The 21,185-nt window shown below is 37.8% G+C and overlaps 1 protein-coding gene across 41 annotated transcripts in view; it reads right to left on the reverse strand.

Moving 5' to 3' along the window:
* Nucleotides 1-21,185, reverse strand: part of ANK2 (ankyrin 2) — a 365,297-nt gene that overhangs the window by 184,562 nt on the left and 159,550 nt on the right. For all 41 annotated transcript variants that reach the window (XM_027543772.1, XM_027543778.1, XM_027543779.1 and 38 more), the window contains exons 3-4: nt 8,819-8,917; nt 5,924-6,022 (exon numbers count right to left, since the gene is read on the reverse strand). In XM_027543772.1, the coding sequence (XP_027399573.1) occupies nt 5,924-6,022; nt 8,819-8,917 (198 nt within the window). The remainder of the gene's footprint in view (nt 1-5,923; nt 6,023-8,818; nt 8,918-21,185) is intronic.

Consider the following 21,185-nt stretch of genomic DNA (forward strand, 5'->3'; position numbering starts at 1 on the left):
TAGTGGGCATGGCGGCCAACTATGTAGGCTTTCTTCCTCTTTACAGTCCAATCCAAATTATGAGACAAGGAGTGAGCGCCAATGAAGACAAATCTATTGGAAGCCACACCTGAAAAGATACTCATCTTTGCATATAGTGGTTGTTGCTGTTGTTTGTTAACTACGACGTGAGCAACTCTTTTGCAATCCCATGCACTATAGCCCCCAGGCTCCTCTGTTCATGGTATTTCCCAGGAAAGAACACTGGAGTGGGTTGCCATTTCCTCCTCTAGGGGGTCTCAACCCAGGGACTGAACCCACATCTCCTGCATTGGCAGGTGGATTTCTTTACCACTGAGCCACCTGGGAAGCATAGTGGGTATATGAACCCTTGTAAATCTGGTGGAGTAGTCGATGGATATTTAATCTTGCAACTGGTCATAGTATGTCTGAAAGCTAATAAAATAGTGGTGTAATCATGTTTGTGTTACAAATTGAAAAGTCTTCTTCTAGAATAAAATTTCAAGGATTTAACAAACAAAGAGTAGTGATCATAAAATAGGCAAAAGGATTCAAGGAAAATAGAACTAAATTTAGTAAAATATGGTATCAAGAATAGCCAATCAGAATATCTTATTTGGCACTCACCATTAAAATAAAATAAAAACTACAGTGTTCCTGAAGGTCTCATAAAAAAACTTGAACACAAGAAATTCCAAGAAAAAGTAGAACAACGTAGACTAGATAAGAAAAATGAATCAAAAAAATCACAAACTGCATTTCTGAAAGTATAAAATATTCCATTTGTTAAAAGTTGTTTGGTAAAAGAACTCTGTAAAAAATGGATGGCTGAGTGTCACAGTGCTAATGAACTCCTTTGTGTGCTAGTTGTCTAGCTTTTGCGGAATCCTTTCAGTATTCCTTAGCATCTGAGTGACCAGACCAGGAGAGAATGGATGGCATTAAGCCATAGACCTGGCTCTGGTGGGAGGTAAGTAGGTCTTGGACCTCCTTAGAGGAGACGGAAGGTGTAGCGACAGCTCAACAAGAAACAGTGAAGTATCCTAAAGATTTGTGGAAGGAAGGGGGCCATACCATACGGCCGTTCGTCTGTAGCTCCATTACTAATTGAGGATGAGACCTTGGTTTTCCTATTTGTGCCTCAGTTTTCCCCATATCCAAAATAAGGATAATCATTGCTGATTCACATAATTATAAAAAAATGAAATTAAATAACACATGAAAAGACTTTTTACAATTAAGCATCTAAATGCAAGGTATTACAATTGGGCTGCAGTTCTTTGGCATCTGGAATGTCTTCCAAGCCACACTCAGCTCCCTGGATATTCTTCTAATGAAATCACATTTTCCTTTCTCTATGACTGCCAGGGAACTCAAACACTATGGGCTCCACTGAATGAAGGTAAAAGTTAGAGAGCTGCAGCTGACCACAAGTTCTCTCCCCATGCTCCATAATATCCCTCAGTTGTATGGAGGTATCACCTATTCTAGAGCTCAGTTTGCTTTTTTTAAAGCTGTGGTAAAATATAAATAAGATAAGCTAGTTTTCTTTGTAAAATCAAAAACCAAATACACATTTTAAGTCACTTTGTTCTATTATTAGAGCAGTCATTCAGAGAAGGCAATGGCACTCCACTCCAGTATTCTTGCCTGGAAAATCCCATGGACCGAGGAACCTGGTAGGCTGCAGTCCATGAGGTCGCTAGAGTCGGACACGACTGAGCGACTTCACTTTCACTTTTCACTTTCATGCATTGGAGAAGGAAATGGCAACCCACTCCAGTGTTTTTGCCTGGAGAATCCCAGGGACAGGGGAGCCTGGTGGGTTGCCCTCTATGGGGTCGCACAGTGTCAGACACGATTGAAGTGACTTAGCAGCAGCAGCAGCATTCTTATTTTAATAATTTTATATAGAGAGACTATAATAAAGATCTAAAAACATACACTTATTGAGGAACAAGAGTTGGTAGAGAAATGTTTCTCTGTTAACATATGTTGATAGAGGAAATTAAATAGGGGAGATTTCTCAGGCCACATATCTTTGCAGAAATTGCACATGTTCATATTTTGAACATTCTCCAAAGATACAGCATTTATATATTGTTGTATATTTATACAACAAATACTAGTTAAAATTTTTTCACATTAAACCTTTTGCATGGATTCTGCTTCAGGAGAATCAGCTTATTTCGACCTTAATAGGATTTTAGCCAGAAGAAAAAAATTATTCTCTGGGGTCTGTAGTGAAGGTAGAACTGAGGTCTTGATGAGATCTTCACACCACTAAATACAGGAGACCAAAGAACCAAGCCATGGAACTATGTGGTCAAGGTGAGGCTTAAAATCACACCAAGAACTGACTCAGTAGAGACCACACTGCTACCACTGCTGAACAAAGAATCATTTGTTGACTGTTTTTGTATCCATCACATAGTTCTATTTAAAACACTTAAGTTGCTCCTGCTGGAGTTCTGGAATTCTTCTTGAATGAAGGACACCACCTACCAAACGTGGCACGGTGCCATTTGAAGGTAAGCCTCCCATGGATCTCACTGTTTATGTAGAGAATGCATAGGACTCCATAGAGGCATACATCTCCATAACCTAGGAGTCTCTAAATGTTGACTCAGTGATGGTTCCTTGGAGCTTTTCAGAGTTTCCTCCTTTCTCAATTCAACAAAAACCTTAGTGCTCCATTTCCAAATAACTCAGAAGTTTGTCAAAGCCAAACTACAGTGCAGTAACCCATGATGCTATAGTGACAGACGATTCTGCATTCGCCATGCATTAGGTTCTTACAAAGAAGTAGAAGACATAATTTGAGTACAAAATTCAGGATTTACATTATACATCTGGGATTCCTATGCTCTTTTTTTGGTTCTCAAAAGGGAGTGAGTGTCCAACTATCACAAGCACAGTTCCTACTGATTCACCTGACATTCACTGTTGTCACACAAGAAATCTGTACCTTAACAAGCCACCACCGACAAGAGTCATACGTGGAGCAGGGCTCGCATTCCCCTTCAACAATCCTTAAAATGACGCCTTTGGGATTTGCTCACACACATGGCAAAATAATCAATCTGTTTTATATAAATCCCAGCATTTTAAGTTCAATTATAAATTATAAAATATTCTAAGTTATAATAATTTTTGTTAATTGGTAGTGATGGCTACCTAAATTTAATATAGCGAATAGTGTTATAGCTCTTATCAAATGATTTAGGCATTCAGAAAAACTAAATTTTAATTATGAATTTTTCTTACTCTAAAACTTTCTCACAAAAATATATGAAAATATAGAAATTAGTGTGAAGCTATCTGTCAGTATTCCCTACAATATAAACCTAAATCGAGTTAACTGAATACAGACAAATAAAAATTATTTTAATCTCAAAGATAATATAAATTTTCCTTTAAGATCTGTTATAATCTGGCATGGTGCGACTATAAAGAACAGCCTCATTGACACTGAAAGCAAATCACTGATTAAATGGTTTGTTTTCTTTGAAAAGTCTCCAAAGCATATAATATCTAATAGACAGTAAAATAACTGATATAACTTTTAACAAGTTTTTACCTTACAGCATTTGATACCTGTCAGCTTATATGAAATTACTATGCTTAATTGACCATTTTGAGGAAAGTAGGCAAGTTCTTTTGATAGATATCCAGTACCAACATATATGTTAACTTTCCATCAAAAGCAACCTCCTATGGGCAAAGGATGGCTTCTGTTTCCATGCTTTTTTTAAGGTCACAGACTACTGATGTATCATATGCAGGTGAATCTGTATTTAGACAATCTTACTGCAATATCCTTACACTCAGTTTTCTCTTACATTCTCTCCAAAGCAGAGGTTCTCAAAGTGCGGTCCCTATATTAGCAACATCAGCATTAGCTGAGAATCCGTAAGAAATGAAAATTCTCAAGTCCCTCATCAGAACTAAATCAGAAGCTCTGAGGTGTGGCCCAGAAACAGGTGTTTTAACAAGTCATGCAAGTGATGCAGGCTAAAGTTTGTGAAACTCTGCTCTAAAGCAAAAAGATACTCTCTAGCTATGAAGAAAAGTTTGTCTGTTTTTTTAAAAAAATTTTTTTAACTTTTCTTTTTGTTGGTTTTATTTTTTTATTTTTTTTTAACTTTACAAAATTGTATTAGTTTTGCCAAATATTTATTTTTAAATGAAGGATAATTGCTTTACAGTACTGTGTTGGTTTCTATGAAACATCAACATGAATGAAAAGACGTTTTTATCCCTTACTTTGGAGCAGTCAATTTTGTAGTGTCCTATGTCTCTAAGCCCAAGATGCCATTATACTTTATAGAATATACTAGAGTTCTTTACAATGACACCGATTTTTTAAAGAATTTCATTTAACAAAGATTTTAGAATATGGCATATTCTCAATAAGTGTTAAAATGTTGATGCACACTTAAAACGTGGATTATAAAGGGAAAAGTGATTATTCAAAACACTGTGAAGTAGAGATAAAAATTGATAATGTTTTGTCTGTTGTAATTTCAACAGATTCTTCTCTACAAGTAAGGTCAAAGAAAATAGGGCTGATTTTAAGTTCCACCCACTAGTGTTTTACGGTCCAGAACTTGTGTCATTTATCCAAGCAGAGCCATGTCTATGTGATGAATGAATGAGCACTACAGGTAATATATATTCCTGTACAAAGGTCTTCAAAGGCAAGCTGGAGAGATTAACCCAAGGAATGGACAGAGAGGAACTGGCTTATTTTGCCAATAGCACCCTGATGTGGTCTATGTTACTAGAAAGGCTAAAAACTTTAAAAACAGAACAAATGGATTTAATTTCAAAGATATGCACCTCAATTTCTGCATAAATTATAAGAGAAACAGAATAAAGCTTTGGGCAAACCAATATTTCTCGACTTTTCAACTAGAAAAAACAGGGATCAAGTTTGTAGTATGGTGCTTTATTATTTCAAAATTGTAATTAGTTTCATTTTAAGATTATCATTCTCTATACCATATAATTAGTATAACATGCACCATAAGGCTGTGGGTCTTGAATTTTTCTATTTCCCTAAGGAGATCTGTAAAGCCCGCATTTGACATGAAACTACCCAAAGGAGTATGACTCCCACTTTAAAACAGATTCTCCACTGGACTATTAATTTTTGATAATTTTTTTAATTTAAGGAAAGAAAATACTTTATAGAGTGACATAACTTGCATGAATAATTCATCTTTCACAGATGTTACTTTCAAGGAAAAACACTATATCATTTTTTAATGCACTTAAAGACAACGATAGACTGTGAACTTGTCAAATTTTGTCAAATTTTCAGTTATATTAACAGGAAGATGATGTACTAAGTGAAATAAGTCAGAAAGAGAAAGACAAATACCATATGATATCAATTATATGTAGGATCTAAAATATGACACAAATGAACGTATCTACAAAACAAATAAAGACTCACAGACAGAGAACAGACTCGTGGTTGCTAAGGAGGGGGAAGGATGGATTGGGAGTCCAAAATTAGCAGATGCAAACTATTATATCTCTAGATGGATAAACAACGAAGTCCCATTATACAGCATAGGGGTCTATATTCACATACTATGATAAACTATGGAAAAGAATGTGAGAAAGAATGTATACATATATATGTAAAACTGAATCACTTTTCTGTATAGTAGAAATTAACATAACAATGTCATACAAAATAAAAAGAAAAGAGAAAAAAGCTAGAAAAAAAGAGGAAGATGATGATACAAAACGAAAATCAGAAATGGTATGAGTTAGTAAAATAACTTGGCTGAAATAAATCACAGAGTGTTTATAGTAAATTTATGTACCCAACAGCTGGCTAAACATATTAAATCAATTTCACAAGGTTAATTTAAATTTCTTTACATTATAGAAAATCAGAATGTAATACCTGAGACTGTGCATTAATATTGGCTCCTTCCTTGACGAGAACTTTGACAACTTCTGCTTGTCCAGCCAAAGATGCAATGTGAAGAGCAGTATTTCCTTTCTATTTTGAAACAAAATAGAAAATGTTAAGAGGCTTCTAAACCTTGTAGAAATCAAAATGTACAGATATTTTCAATTTTGCTGATTATTTCAAGTGGTTAAAACCTGTCATTCTGTTAAGATAGCAGCCCACCTCAGGAAAAAATAATTTTTACCATCAAACATTGGCCATTCTATACAATGTTTTCCTTCTCTATTCTGTACAATCTTGGTTTACTGTGAGGAACATGGAAAGACTGAGATCTTACTGAAGTAAATAATTTGGGACGTATGTGCATACGTGTGTGTGAGTGACAATATTACCATTCATGTTATTTAATCAACAACAAAAAAAGTCCTACCCTAAGATAAAGTTAACTAAAAAAAAAGAGTTTATCTGAATTCATTTCTCTATGTAGAGAAACCTAGGAATTTTAAGTGGTGAAGAAAATGACAATTCACAGTTGGATTTTGAGTCACCAGAGCACATAGGTGTTCAAAATATTTGGGGACTAAAATAATAAATTTTACATGTACTACATGATATTACCAACAATTTCAACCATTAGCTACATCAAAAAGTTACCATTAAGAGTACTAAACAAAAATGAAAAATAATTTAAAACCATCATGAAAAGAAAATAAAGGCTAAGATATTAAAAAAGGCCTATGACATCATTAAAACAATTATAAAAAATAAAAAACAAACAAATCTGGGGCTTCCCTGGTGGCTCAGTGGTCAAGTATCCACCTGACAATGCAGCAGACACAGATTTGATCCCTGATCCAGGAAGATCCGGAGAAGGCAATGGCACCCCACTCCAGTACTCGTCTGGAAAATCCCATGGACAGGGGAGCCTGGAAGGCTGCAGTCCATGGGGTCGCTGAGGGTCGGACACGACTGATCGACTTCACTTTCACTTTTCCCTTTCATGCATTGGAGAAGGAAATGGCAACCCACTCCAGTGTTCTTGCCTGGAGAATCCCAGGGGCGGGGGAACCTGGTGGGCTGCCGTCTATGGGGTCGCACAGAGTCGGACACAACTGAAGCGACTTAGCAGCAGCAGCAGCAGCCAGGAAGATCCCACATGCATGGCGTAACTATGCCCAAGGGCCACAACTACTGAACCTGTGCTCTAGAGTCCAGGGGCCACAACTACTAAGCCCTGTGCGCTCTGGAGCCTATGCTCCACATCAAGAGAAGCCACCAGAATGAGGAGCCCACACATCGCAACTAGAGAAAAACCCACACGGCAATGCAGGCCCAGCATAGTCAAAAATAAATAAATAAAATCATTTTTTAAAAATCTGTACATTCAAAGTCATAAATTTTGGGGGGAAAAGGTCATAAATTTTGGAAACTGGTTCTTTTTTCGCCACTAATTCACTGTGGACCTTTACCACTCACATACTACATTGGAGGCTCAGTTGCCTTCCCTTCAAATGAGGAGTTTCAGTGAGACTCGTTTCTGGATCTAAACCTCTACAACTGTTGTAACCGGTGATTAAAAATGAACCTGTATTTTAAAACATCGAGTTTAAAGAAAAGGAAACAAATGATAATAAACAGTTAAGCTAGAAAAAGCAGTTGCTTTAATGAATACATTAATATAGACAACTCAGGGGAACCAAATAATTTGATATAGGTTAAAATTTACATTCTTTAAATATTTAACATTTATTTGACGTTGTCAAGAGAAATGTTAAAGATGTTTATTCTCTCTTTAGACTTAAAAGTAAGCAATTTCTTGCATCTGGTGAACTTATATTTTAACTTCTTTGGAATTGCCAAAGAGTTTTTCACTTGGTTGTGTTTTTTTATTTCCAGTGGAATGGCTGTATTTCCAATGGAATGGCTGTATACAGTGGGAGTAGTGTCAGTCCACATTTTGGCAATTATGCATGAGGTATTGGAAATTCAGGTTAAATGGTCATATTTCTAGTTTACTCCAGCACTCTTTTTGTCTATTCCTGACTAGGCTAATGACCCAGCTGGGGGTTGGGGTGCCTGCAACCTCTCTCTGCATCACACACAATCAAATTGTCATAATTCAGCCCTAGTCAACAGGCTTGACTCTGACTGGCTATGGGTTTTTTTTTTTTTTTTTCCAAATTAAATTTTCACCTTCTAAAGATAAAGATTTGTCACCACTGATGATATTTTATAAAATACTTGTTTCTGAAATGATCCCCCAAAGTTCAAATATATTTACCAAAAACAGCATCAACAAGTAACAGGTACTAGTGTACCAAGCATCTTATAAACTCCTTTAAAAATGAGCCCAATTTCTTTACAAACTCACCTTATAGTGACAAAAATCTAGTTTTACCCTAATAATTCAACCTATGATCAAAAATTTCTTTTCCATTAGAGTATAAAGTATCTGTATATTCTCTTATCAAGTTAAATGAATATATTAAAACTTATAACAACTTACTGAAAGCATGAAAATTACTTGTTCATTTCCATCAAGCAGTTTACTACATCAATTTATTTTAAAAAATGAATTAGCCTTGGGAAAATAGGTACTTTTGTCTATAGAGGATTATAGTAATCTAGTCTCTATGTGAATCAAACGAGGAAAATAAAAGATAAAATATTAAAAACTAAAGATACAGAATTCTTTAGTCTCTGTTAAGTCCCTATAGGAAACAATTCAAACTCTGCAAGATTTAATGAACAGGGGTTTCAATTTCAGTTCTGCATTGTGAAGAATCTTGGTGTTCCTGCAAACCTCTGAAATACACAGCCAAGGTAAAGAAGTTTTCAATTGTTTCCTCTTTACCATGGGATAAATATGACCAGCACAAACATTACCTTGGTGGCAGAGTCCACAGCAGACCCTCTTCCCAGAAGCTCCTGAACTAGCCCCACGTGGCCTTCCTTGGCAGCCAGGTGAAGCGCGTTGAGTCCATTCTGAAAGGAGAAAGCAACAAGGCTCAGAAGTGGAGTGATGATGAGGCACACCGTTGCTGATCTAAGCAAGTATAAAACCCAGAGGACAGACAGACTCTGATCCTCTCATTTTCTCTCTTTTTGCATTAGCTTGAAGCTGTTAATTTCACAGAGACTAATTTCCAATGGTTTTGATTCAGAGAGGCAAAGAGGTAAATATCATCACTGCCCCTTTCTTCTCTTTCAGGATTAATCCCAAACCAATGCCCACCTCCTGAGGCGCTGCTGGCTCTTCTGAGAGAGGTCTCAGAGCAGTGTGGAACCCAGAGAAGGGGCCCAGGGTTCCAAGCCATTGGAAGCAGTGTTAGAAGTAGTTCAGGGATGGCCCAGGCAGAAAAGGAGGCCCACATGGGCCTAATGATGGAGCTGCAAGGCCATGAGGGGAGGGCCACCTGCTGCAGAGGAAAGAGTAGATGGTGCTCACTGTAGCATGCAGGGGATTAGGGCTGGATGCAGGAGAGGAGCCCTCGAGGGGGCCACAGCTGCTGGTGGCAGAGACAGGGCTTCTCAAGCCACTGGACTGTCCAGGTGACTCCAATAACCGTGGCAAAATGTCCCTGAGTCCACAAAAGGAGGGTCATTCGCCATGGGAGGAACCACTGTGGCTACAACGGCTACCCGGAACTGGAGAGTCTGTTGAGCCTGCTAGTATGTGTGGGGTGTGATCATTGGGCAGGTCACTGGAACTGCTGGGACCTGCATTGCTTCTCCTCTGGGGACTGTGGGTGAAGCAGGATATACTTGGGATTCTGGTTGTCAGAACCCCAGAACTGCCTGCTAAAACAGGGCCATCTCTGACTCCATCTCTTTCAAACATTCCTTGCTGCCCTCGCCTGGCTGTTGGAACCAGGGCCCATGGCCAGGGCTCCTTCTGGACCCAGGGATTGTGAGGCTGACCCGCCAGCTGATGTCTTTCCTGTGGCGGCATCCTGAATACGGACCAACCAAAACAGGCTACTGTTGATAACTCTTTGATATTGGCTTTATGTAAGCTAATGTTGATAAAAGAATATGAACTTGAAAAAAAGGAATAAGCAAAAAAATATGAACTTGAGTCTTTTGAAACAATCAAAAAATATTCATTGAGCTGGCTTACTGAGAGCAAAATACTGATTGGGCTTATACACCTGTGAATCCCAAGCAAGATATCACCTGGATCTACACAACTTTTGGAATAATGCTATTTCTATATAATATCATCAGAATGACTAAATATTCCACATAGTTAAAAAATAAGATCTTACCACTACTTTGAAACAACCATGTGTACATTAATCGAAGGACAGAGTTACCTGTTTTGATTAGCACTTTTATTAAGTGCCTATATAAAGTAATATTGTACTATTTTATTTACAATTAAATTTTACAATAAGCTCTATTCCCCATTTCTCTTACTGATTTTATGAGATATTTTGCCCATTGACTGCTTTTCCATGATCATATAAAACTAGTGGATGAAAACCCAGGTAAAACAGTCAATAAAAATTTTATAGAGCCACTGACCATTGTTTACACTTCTGACACATATAGAATATGCATAGATTAACCTATTTCTAAAAGTTGAGAACAGATTCAAGAACAGCTAAATATAACTGAATGTTAAAAGCATTGAAATCCATTAAACTGTTTTGCATCTTAGGACAAATCTGTAATTAATACAAACTTAGCAGTTAATCAACAAGTGTTTGCTAAGTTCCAACCAAGTGATCAGCTCTAGGTGCTAGGTGCTAAGGGAGGACCCATGGCATAGTTTCCAGCCCCAAACAGCCCTGAAATATTTATTATTAAACTACTGAAAATTGCTTCTGCACTAGCATATACTTGTCCATGACTTTTTCAAATCTTTGTCTATTCTACTTTGCAAATCTTACATGTAGAGTTAAAGGTTCTTCAATCTGTTTGAAAAGTATAACTTATATACCTTCCTTAATAACATTAAAATTTAAATATCTGAAAGGAGGCAACTGCAAATAAATATGAGTTCTTAAAAAATATTAAAAGAAAAAGATGGAGGGTAAGTGGATACATCAAAAGGCAAATAAAAGGAGAAAGCAAAACTTGGTCCCTAACCTCCATCCCAACCCCACTCTTAATGGGATTCCTGTGTCAGACACTAAACCAGGAGCTCTTTTCAAAAGGAACTAAATGCCCACATATAGAGATACAAATAATTGTGAAATGCTATTTACTGTTTCAAGCTTCCCAAGTGGCTCAGTGGTAAAGAATCCACCTGCCAAGCAGGAGATGCTTGGGTCAGGAATATCCTCTTGAGAAGGTAACAGCAACCCACTCCAGTATTCTTGCCTGGAAGGTCCCATGGACAGAGGAGTTTGGTGGGTTAGAGTCCAAGGGGTCACAAAGAGTCAGACACAACTTAGTAAATAAAACACCACCATTTAGAATTTTACTCTGCCATTAGCATAAATAACACTGATAAAAGGAATCACCTATAATGGGAAGAAAAAATCAAACTCAAAATGAAAATGACTGTTTACATATTCCTAATCCACTTCCCACTCGGTAAACTCATCCAGAATCTACCTGCACCTTTCCCATCTCTTTCACGGTGGCTGCTCTAAACTAAGAGTACTCACCGTGTGACACAATTAAGAATGTATTCAGTTTTCATGAAAACAGGGAAAAGTAAAGCATGTGTCATCTTTGTCAGTTTAACTGATTTTACTGTGTCGAAGAATAGATGCTTTTGAGCCGTGATGCTGGAGAAGGCTCTTGAGAGTCCCTTGGACTGCAAGGAGATCAAACCAGTCAATCCTAGAGGAAATCAATCCTGAATATTCATTAGAAGGACTGATGCTCTAATACTTCGGTCACCTGTTGTGAAGAGCTGACCATCTGAAAAGACCCTGACGATGGGAAAGACCGAAGGCAGGAGGAGAAGGGAATGACAGAGAGACAAGATGGCATCACTGACTCAATGGACATAAGTTTGAGCTCTAGGAGATGGTGAAGGATAGGGAAGCCTGGCGTGCTGCAGTCCATGGGGTCACAAAGAGTTGGACACAACTGAGCGAATGAACAACACTGGGTCTTTGATGTCCAAAGATTTCTGATTTAATATGTAAATAAACCTATGGATAATCCAAGAGGAATCTTGTTTTGTTAGTGAGTTATTCTCAAATCCTAAAGACTTTCTTTTTAATTCCCAAACGAATATTTAATGAGGATTTACTGAGTCTTTAACTTAAAAATATTTACAATGGGGCTTGAAATTTAGTGACTCATTGATAATTTATAGGGAAAAGTGAGAATACAAATGCTTTGAAGATACTACTTTATAAAGCCTGTTTCTTATTCTCCATTTCAACCATAATGGAAGGCCTACCTAGCACCCCTAGCTGGTAGCTCCCTTTATGGCCACTGGTCCTTCTCCTCTTTCCAGCCCTATCAAATGTTTCTATTGTACAATCCCCAAAGATAGAGAAAGACACTAAACATGACGGTGAGTTACCTGAGAGAAGAAAGAGTTGCAAAAGTCCTTCAAAATCTTACCAAGACCAAGTAGAATGAAAATATTATCAGAGCTGAGAAATAAATACTTAATGAATGAAAGATAAGCTTATGACATAAATATCATTATTATATTCTACACTTTACATATATTATATCACATTATAATATTTTACAGATGAAGATACTAAAACCCTAAGACTCCAAGTGACTTGCCTCAAAGATCCTTACCGTTAAGAAGAGGAAGAGAAAAAACTCAAACTTAGATCTGATTTCCAAACTCACGCTTTTAAAAAAGTTAAAACAATGTAGCTCTACACTAGTGTTTCAAACGGTAGGTTATCATGCACAAGTACATCTAAAATCTATTCAATGGATTGCCAATCAATGTATTTCAAAACATGAAGTAGAACAAAGAAAAACAGAGTACATTGTGGATGGCAAGTGTTGATATTATTTGGGGTTTTTTTGGTGAAGCTTTACATACACATACACATGTACACATGTGGAAAATTCTTAAAGAGATGAGAATACCAGACCACCTTACCTGCCTCCTGAGAAATCTGTATGCAGGTCAAGAAGCAACAGTTAGAACAGGACATGAACAATAGACTGGTTCCAAATTGGGAAAGGAGTATGTCAAGGCTATATATTGTTACCCTGCTTATTTAACTTATATGCAGAGTACATCATGCGAAATGCTGGGCTGGAAGAAGCACAAGCTGGAATCAAGACTTCTGGGAGAAATATCAATAACCTCAGATATGCAGATGACACCACCCTTGTGGCAGAAAGTGAAGAAGAACTAAAGAGCCTCTTGATGAAAGAGGAGAGTGAAAAAGTTGGATTAAAGCTCAACATTCAGGAAACTAAGATCATGGCATCTGGTCCCATCACGTCATGGCAAATAGATGGAGAAACAGTGAAAATGGTGGCAGACTTTATTTCTTTGGGCTCCAAAATCACTGCAGATGGTGACTGCAGCTTACTCCTTGAAAGGAAAGTTATGACCAACCTAGACAGCATATTAAAAAGCAGAGACATTACTTTGTCCACAAAGGTCCGTCTAGTCAAGGCTACAGTTTTTCCAATAGCCATGTATGGATGAGAGAGTTGGACTATAAAGAAAACTGAGCACCGAAGAATTGATGCTTTTGAACTGTGGTGTTAGAGAAGACTCTTGAGAGTCCCTTGGACTGCAAGGAGATCCAACCAGCTCATCCTCAAGGAAATCAGCTCTGAATATTCATTGGAAGGACTGATGCTGAAACTGAAACTCCAATACTTGGCCACCTGATGTGAAGAACTGACTCATTGGAAAAGACCCTGATGCTGGGAAAGATTGAAGGAGGGAGGAGAAGGCGACAACAGACGATGAGATGGTTGGATGGCATCACCAACTCGATGGACATGAGTTTGAGTAAGCTCTGGGAGCTGGTGATGGACAGGGAAGCCTGGCGTGCTGCAGTCCATGGGGTCGCAAAAAGTCAGACATGACTGAGTGACTGAACTGAACACATGTGCACACATCTGCACTGGGTGTGCATGCAGTGTGCACCTGTGTTTGTGTGTGTATGTGTACACACACACTGCTCTACATTAGAAGAAAAGCTTGAAGACCCAAAACATGAGAGCATCTTGGGGAAACAAAATGTTGTTTCAGACCAATAAGTAAGTTAAAAAGCTGATACAAAGATCATTCTAAAAGAAAAATGGTTTTTCTGATATGTCTATTTGAATTCATGAAATAAAATTTCACAAATTTCATAAAATTTCAAAAATAATTTTCATTTTAGATGAGTGTTGTGATGTAAATAAAATGAATGACATTGGCACAAACAAGATTTCTTTATTTTGAAAATACTGGCAGAATCACAGTTAAATGACATCTACATTTTGAGTTCTAAGAAGGGTTGTGGTATAGTAGACAACACACACATTAGGGAACCCAGTCCTGTCTCTCCATTACTGACAATATAATTGAGTTTCTTCACTAGTATGAAATGGGGACATTTCCACTCTGCTTACTTCAGATAGCTACTTAAAAGAGAATATAAAATAATGTATGTTTCTGTTTGAAATCTATGAAGTACTATGCAAGTGTAGGTTAGATGCAAAAAGTAATAAATTCACACATATTCCTAAGTCTTTCCTTCTGTTTTCTATCACAGAGATTTGGTTGAAGGATGATAAGCTGAACTGAGTATTTTTTCTTTCATGAAATGGACCACAAGCAAATGGCATTCTAGAAGTCAGATGTCCAAATCGAATTTCACTGGGCTAAAATCATGGTGTCGGCAGCACTGTTTTCCTTCCAGAGCTTCTAGGGTAGAACAGTTTCTTTGCTTTTTCTAGCGTCTAGAGGCCACCTGCATTCCTTGGCTGGTGGCCCCTTTCTCCATCTTTAAAGCCCACAGCACAGCATGTGCAAACCAGTTTTGAATGTTTGGGGTCTAACCTATAATGTTTACCTGGGCTGGGAAAATTATTAATTTAAACAGAAATTATTATTTTAAAAAGTGTTTTGAATTCTGTGTGCTTAGACACACACATACACACACACACACACGTGTTTAATGCCCTGCTGTCTGTGTGTGTGCGAGCGTGTGTGTGCTTAGGCACTCAGACGTGTTTACCTCTTTGCAGCCCCATGGACTGTACCCCACCAGGTTTCTCTGTCCAGGGGATTTCCCAGACAAGAATACTGGAGTGGGTTGCCATTTTCTGTTTCAGGAGATCTTCCCAACCCAGGAGTTGAACCCCTGTCTACAGCATTGGTAGGTGGATTCTTTACCACTTAGCCACCTGGGAAGCCTCATTTTTATTCTTTAGAATTCTAATGAAACCAAAAAAAGCAGATGGGAACCTGGTCCCTTAGTAGCCATCCTGTCAATAATTCAAAGAACTGCTATTTTACTTCTCAGTTTTAACTCTCTTAACTTAAATGTCATTTTCACATGGTCTCATTTCTTTGGTTAATTTAATTTTATAAGAAATGATAAATTATTTTAGTATTTGACTTGTGTTAAAGAAAGACATCTGACTTACCATGACACTCAAAGACAGAAAATTACTTGAGCTACTTATTCTAATATCATGGTTTAAAGCAATTTAAACATTAAAAGTCAGCAGCAAACCATTTAAATAATAACTAAAACTTATTCAAATTTATACTCATGTGTTAGGCTTGGCTCTAAGCTTTTAATTGCATTAACTTATTTAACCCTGAATTGAACATTATGAGTTATGAACTACCTGGTGATTCTAGAAACAACACTCCACTTCTATAATCAAGACAAAAGCAAACTATATGGGCCCTGTTTTATAATTTTATTTCACTTTCTTTAGACCTCAGTTTCTCATCAACTGTTATTTGGTATTTTTTAGAATAAAAATATCTCAGCCTTTGATAATAAGTCAGCAGTTAAGGAGAAAAATGATTTCCTCTAGGCCTCTACACTTACAATGTCTAAATGTGTCAAAATTAGAAACGAATTCCACAGTGAGTTCTAGACTGCTCTATCATGTACATGCCAAACTCAGTTGGTTAAGCAGGTTCAGTGTAGTTGATCCTTTAAATTATATATAGTAATAAAATTATTTGGTTCTGAAATGACAAGTAATGAGAGTATAATTTCCAGATGATTTAAAGAAAGTATCCATGAGATGAAGTCTTCTCTTTGTATATTTATCACGTTTAACTTTTCAATCAACTCATCTTGACAGAAAACTTTCAAAACATGGCTCTTCTCCTTCTGACATTGAATTTAGCAAGATTGGAAGCAGGGGAAGGAGTCCACATCAGAATTAATCAGCAATCTCTTTTTTAAAAAATGAAATGAAAAAACTCCCCTAGTAGGACAACCTGAATTGGATATGCATTCAGGGGTAAAGGGTAAAATTGAAGTGAGAGAGGGAAAGAACAGCAGGATCTCCAAGGGAAGGAAGTAAGGCAGGAGAACAGATTCTTAAAAGGTCCCACACGGTTCATTCCAGTTGCACCGTGTCCTGCTACTGTTAAACCTGGCACAGAGTTTTATATTAATATAGACTAGAGAAGGCTTAAATTCAATAATCAATAACTGAATATCAGTTATTCAACTATTTAAGCTGTTTTGTACATGCATTATATGCCAAGCATCATTCTAGGTACCAAGTCTACATTTCAAGGTACCCATAAAAAAATCTAGTAATGTTATTAGGGAATTAATAATTAATCATCTCTCCCCCCATTTTACAATTTTAATTAAAAATAAGCCAAATTTGGCTTACTGGGCTCTAAAGGATTATGGGAAGAGAGAGGAGGGAACCCTCAGACAACAAAAGTTAGCTTAGAGCAGTCCTCTAAGAACCGCATCATCACTCTGTTTTACATCATAATAAAATGATTCAAGGCTATGGTTTTTCCAGTGGTTATGTATGGATGTGACAGTTGGACTGTGAAGAAAGCTGAGCACTGAAGAATTGATGCTTTTGAACTGTGGTGTTGGAGAAGACTCAAGAGTCCCTTGGACTGCAAGGAGATCCAACCAGTCCATTCTGAAGGAGATCAGCCCTGGGTGTTCATTGGAAGGACTGATGCTAAAGCTGAAACTCCAATACTTTGGCTACCTCATGCGAAGAGTTGACTCATTGGAAAAGACTCTGATTCTGGGAGGGATTGGTGGCAGGAGGAGAAGGGGACAACAGAGGATGGATGGCTGGATGGCATCACCGACTCAATGGACATGGGTTTGGGTGAACTCCGGGAGTTGGTGATGGACAGGGAGGCCTGGAGTGCTGCGATTCATGGGGTCTCAAAGAGTTGGACACGACTGAGCGACTGAACTGAACTGAACTGAAAATGATTCTTGCAATTTGCATTTGGTATCACTTTCAGATTTGTCTCAGATGCACTCACTGGCTTAGTCAGTTTATCCTTTACACAATCACACAATTTGTTTCTTTTCACAATTGATTGTATTTTGTGTTTCCTGTTTATCTTCTATGAGAAACAAGGTTTCTCATGAACAACAGTCAAATCCATTCAACCTTATAAACTCTACACCTAACATAGTACCTGGAACAAGAGGAAGGCCAGTGCAGTAATGTTCTTACAATGAATGAGCTAATAAATAGTATGTGCCATGCAGAGGTAAATAAGAGTTTGCTTAATTCACCCAGTAACTGTGCATTTTGTCAGTGAATGAGACAGGTGCACAGACAAGTCAGGAACAATTACACCCACCTTTAGCCTTTGGAAATACAATCAAGAAAAGTACACTCTATGAGGCTGAAGTTGGTTAACATTAACATGTATAAGAGCAAATTAGACTCTGAGATAAATATTTAAAGTGGTTTTTCTCAACCTGAAATTCTTGGATGTGCTCTTAAGGATCTCTGAATTCTCTGAGAACTTTTTTAATTTAGCATTTTCATGCAAGTGCCAATCTTAAAGTTAATAGACATATATGCTGGATCATCTGGATAATCACTTTTAATTAAATATCATCAGGCAATTTCTTGTTCTCATATTCGTGATTGATTCCAAAGGATCATTTAAAGGAACATGAATTTTAATGCAGTATTTCTGAACCTGAAGCATACAGATAGATTCTCAAGGTTCTCAAAATAGTCTCCTTCTCTAAGTAGAAGAAATAGGGCCTCAAGAGATGGTTTGTAAACATAACCTAATGAAACTTGGGTTGCTCCATTTATAAAGTAAAACAGATGCTTGAGGAGGCAAGATAAGAAGTACTCAGCCATAAAAAGGAACAAATTTGAGTCAGTTGTGAGGTGAATGAACCTAGAGCCTGTTATAGAAGTCAGAGAAAAACAAATATAATAATCCATATATATATGTGGAATCTAGAAAAAGAGTACTGATGAACGTGTTTACAGGGAAGAAATGGAGATGCAGACATAGGGAACAGACTTGTGGACACAGAAGGGGAAGAAGAGAGGTGGGACTGACTGAGAAAGTAGTAGAGACATCATACACTATCATGTGTAAAAGGAAGCACGTAGGAGGCAGCTGCTACGTAACACAAGGAGCTCAGCCTGATGCTCTGTGATGGCCTAGAGGTGTGGATGGGAGAGGGGAACGAGGCTCAGGAGGGAGGCCCCTGCATATATAATTATGACTGATGGTGGCTGTTGTTCAGCAGAAGCCAACACAACATTGTAAAGCAATTATCCTCCAATTGAAATAAAACAACCTTCATAAGCATTAGAAGCTTTACTATGTCCCAGAGAATTGTAAATTACCTGAAACGAATAATAACAATATTGATCATACTGGAAGGAATACACTTGTTAGAATTTATCCAGAATTTGTCCATCCAGCTACTCTAGCTTGAGTGAAATCAGTAACTGTGGCCAGCCCAACTTTTTTGTTAACTTCTATCCAACTGCAACTGACACAGCCATAATTTGGTCCCCTGAGTAAGTGTGTGCAACACAGTGGGTTTTCTCTGATATCGTTTTAGCCTAAAGTAGTCTTGCTTTGAGGAAGAGAACTACACTGTGAAGGTTCCATATATGAAGTACATAGACAGTGATGAGCATGTACCCGGCATGCAATAAAGTATTACTTAATACCACAGGTGTTATTTCCCATTTCATGACTGGGTAATATGAGATTCAGAATGATTTAGGAGAATGGCTCAATATCCATATTTATTCAATTATTCACTTAGTGAATATTAATTGGAAACCTATTGTGTGCCAGGCCTTCCAGCAAAGTACCCTTTTCACTGAACAACACTGAAGCTTAAATTTTAGCTTATAAATCATCCTTTGTGAGCTGGTTCATATAAGTCAGTAACCATATTTACATTGCTATGCTTCAAGGACTTCTCTTTTTAAACCCCTTAATTTTCCTGTGCTGTTAATGTTCCAAGTTTTCTGTTTGTGGGTTGTGCATTCATTCCTTTCTGCGTTTTGCTAAATTGTTAGCTCTGGATACAAATGGTTAATAAGAATATAGTGCCTTCTTTAGAGGTATAAAAATCCCACTAAAAGGAGTCATTAAAAAAGGCTATAGAGATCATAGCTAGTTTTTCAGGATGGGGAACACATGTATACCTGTGGCGGATTCATTTTGATATTTGGCAAAACTAATACAATTATGTAAAGTTTAAAAATAAAATAAAATTAAAAAAAAAAAGAAAGACCATTGAAAAAAAAAAAAGAGAACTTGAACAGCAAATCTCTTAAGCAACTTCTCTTTGGTTGCTTTGGATGAGAAAATATTTTCTCATCTCCCTGATAAATTGCTTCCTTCCATCCCTACTTCTCTCCCCTGCCTCCCTTGGGCACTTTGCTGTCTTCCTTCATTCCTTAAGGGAAATATCACATCACACGTACTCCAATAAACCTCTTTCCCAAGAGCAGTAGCATCCTTCTCTCACCCCAGCAATGGGTTTGTATACATGATCAGGTGCAGGGTTTGATATCAGATTGTCCCCACCACATCCTCTACCCTACACAAAGTACTTGTCTTCTTTGTATTGTTGGTAACTTTTTTTGGTGGTAGTGGTGGCAGTGAAGGGAGTCAGAAGAAGGGAAGAGCCATGGATTACCTTTTCCAAGGTGTGCCCTTATGAGCCCTTATTCATCTGCATTTTAGACTGTTTTATCCTACCCTGAAGACCTTTCATTTCTGAGGGAAGAGGCTGAAGAAAAAACAGTGTGGTACTAAAATCAATCACCTACATCAAGTTATACACCTGTACAGACACAGGTTCATCAACCGACAGGTAGCTCCCGATCATGTCCGGTTCAATGGACAACCACATGGAGCTGCTGAATTCTCTTCTGCATGTCTGTTTTCCTCATTTCTAAGAATCCGAAGAAGTTACCATCCGAAAACAAGGTTTCCTTTTCTTTCCTACTCCTTATCCCTAAGAGAAGACTTTGAAGACTAGAGATCCTAGGATTTGGGGTTGCTCCTTTACAATCATCAAAACACACACACACAGAAGGAGAAAGAGAAAATTACAAGAGTAGACAGGCATGGTAAAGGCCTGGAAAATGTCTATAGAAACGTGGGAAAAGACTGGAATTAGTGATTAGCAAAGAAAGAGACTGTTAGACTAGGAGTGGGCAAAAGCTCAGCCACTGCAAAAGGGCTGGCTGATTTTTAATGGCACAAGGAAAGAAACCAAGCAGAAAAATGACTAAGCAAGAATGGCATCTAAATACATCTCACTTCACACACCACCTGTGTTTGGTTGCTGTGTGTATCTGAACAGCTCTATTGAATATATGTTTGGATAAAGATCTTCCCTCTCTTGACCCTCCACAGCCAAAATCAAGGCGGGACTCCAGAGCTCTGTGGGCTCCTGGTTAGACTCCCCACTGCCTCACATCTTTTTCCAGACAACTTTCACAATCTCACCATCACTATCTGGTTGGGACCATATAGACTAAATTTAACAAAACTTAGCATACCCTGTATCTTTGTGTATGCCAGTCACCAGGTCAATCCTCTTCCCTCCAAATGCAACCCCCATACGTGTCCCTTTTTCTGATCATCTCTGATCACCTCCCATATTCTGAAACTCTTACACAAGGTCTTCTAGAACACATGCATGTGGTTATTAGCGGTGCCTTAAATCTCTTCTCTAAACATTCCTTTTAACCTTTCTGTTCTAATTGAAACACAAAACCACTGCTTCCCTGAAGTCCACTCAATAATATTATATTCATCCCCCATGCCCCACTTAACCACTGGACTTGGTGGAGCTGTGCTGATGCTTCTTGCTCCTCACTGCTCTTC

Source organism: Bos indicus x Bos taurus, chromosome 6 (assembly GCF_003369695.1).
Source record: "Bos indicus x Bos taurus breed Angus x Brahman F1 hybrid chromosome 6, Bos_hybrid_MaternalHap_v2.0, whole genome shotgun sequence".
Taxonomy (NCBI): Eukaryota; Metazoa; Chordata; class Mammalia; order Artiodactyla; family Bovidae; genus Bos; species Bos indicus x Bos taurus.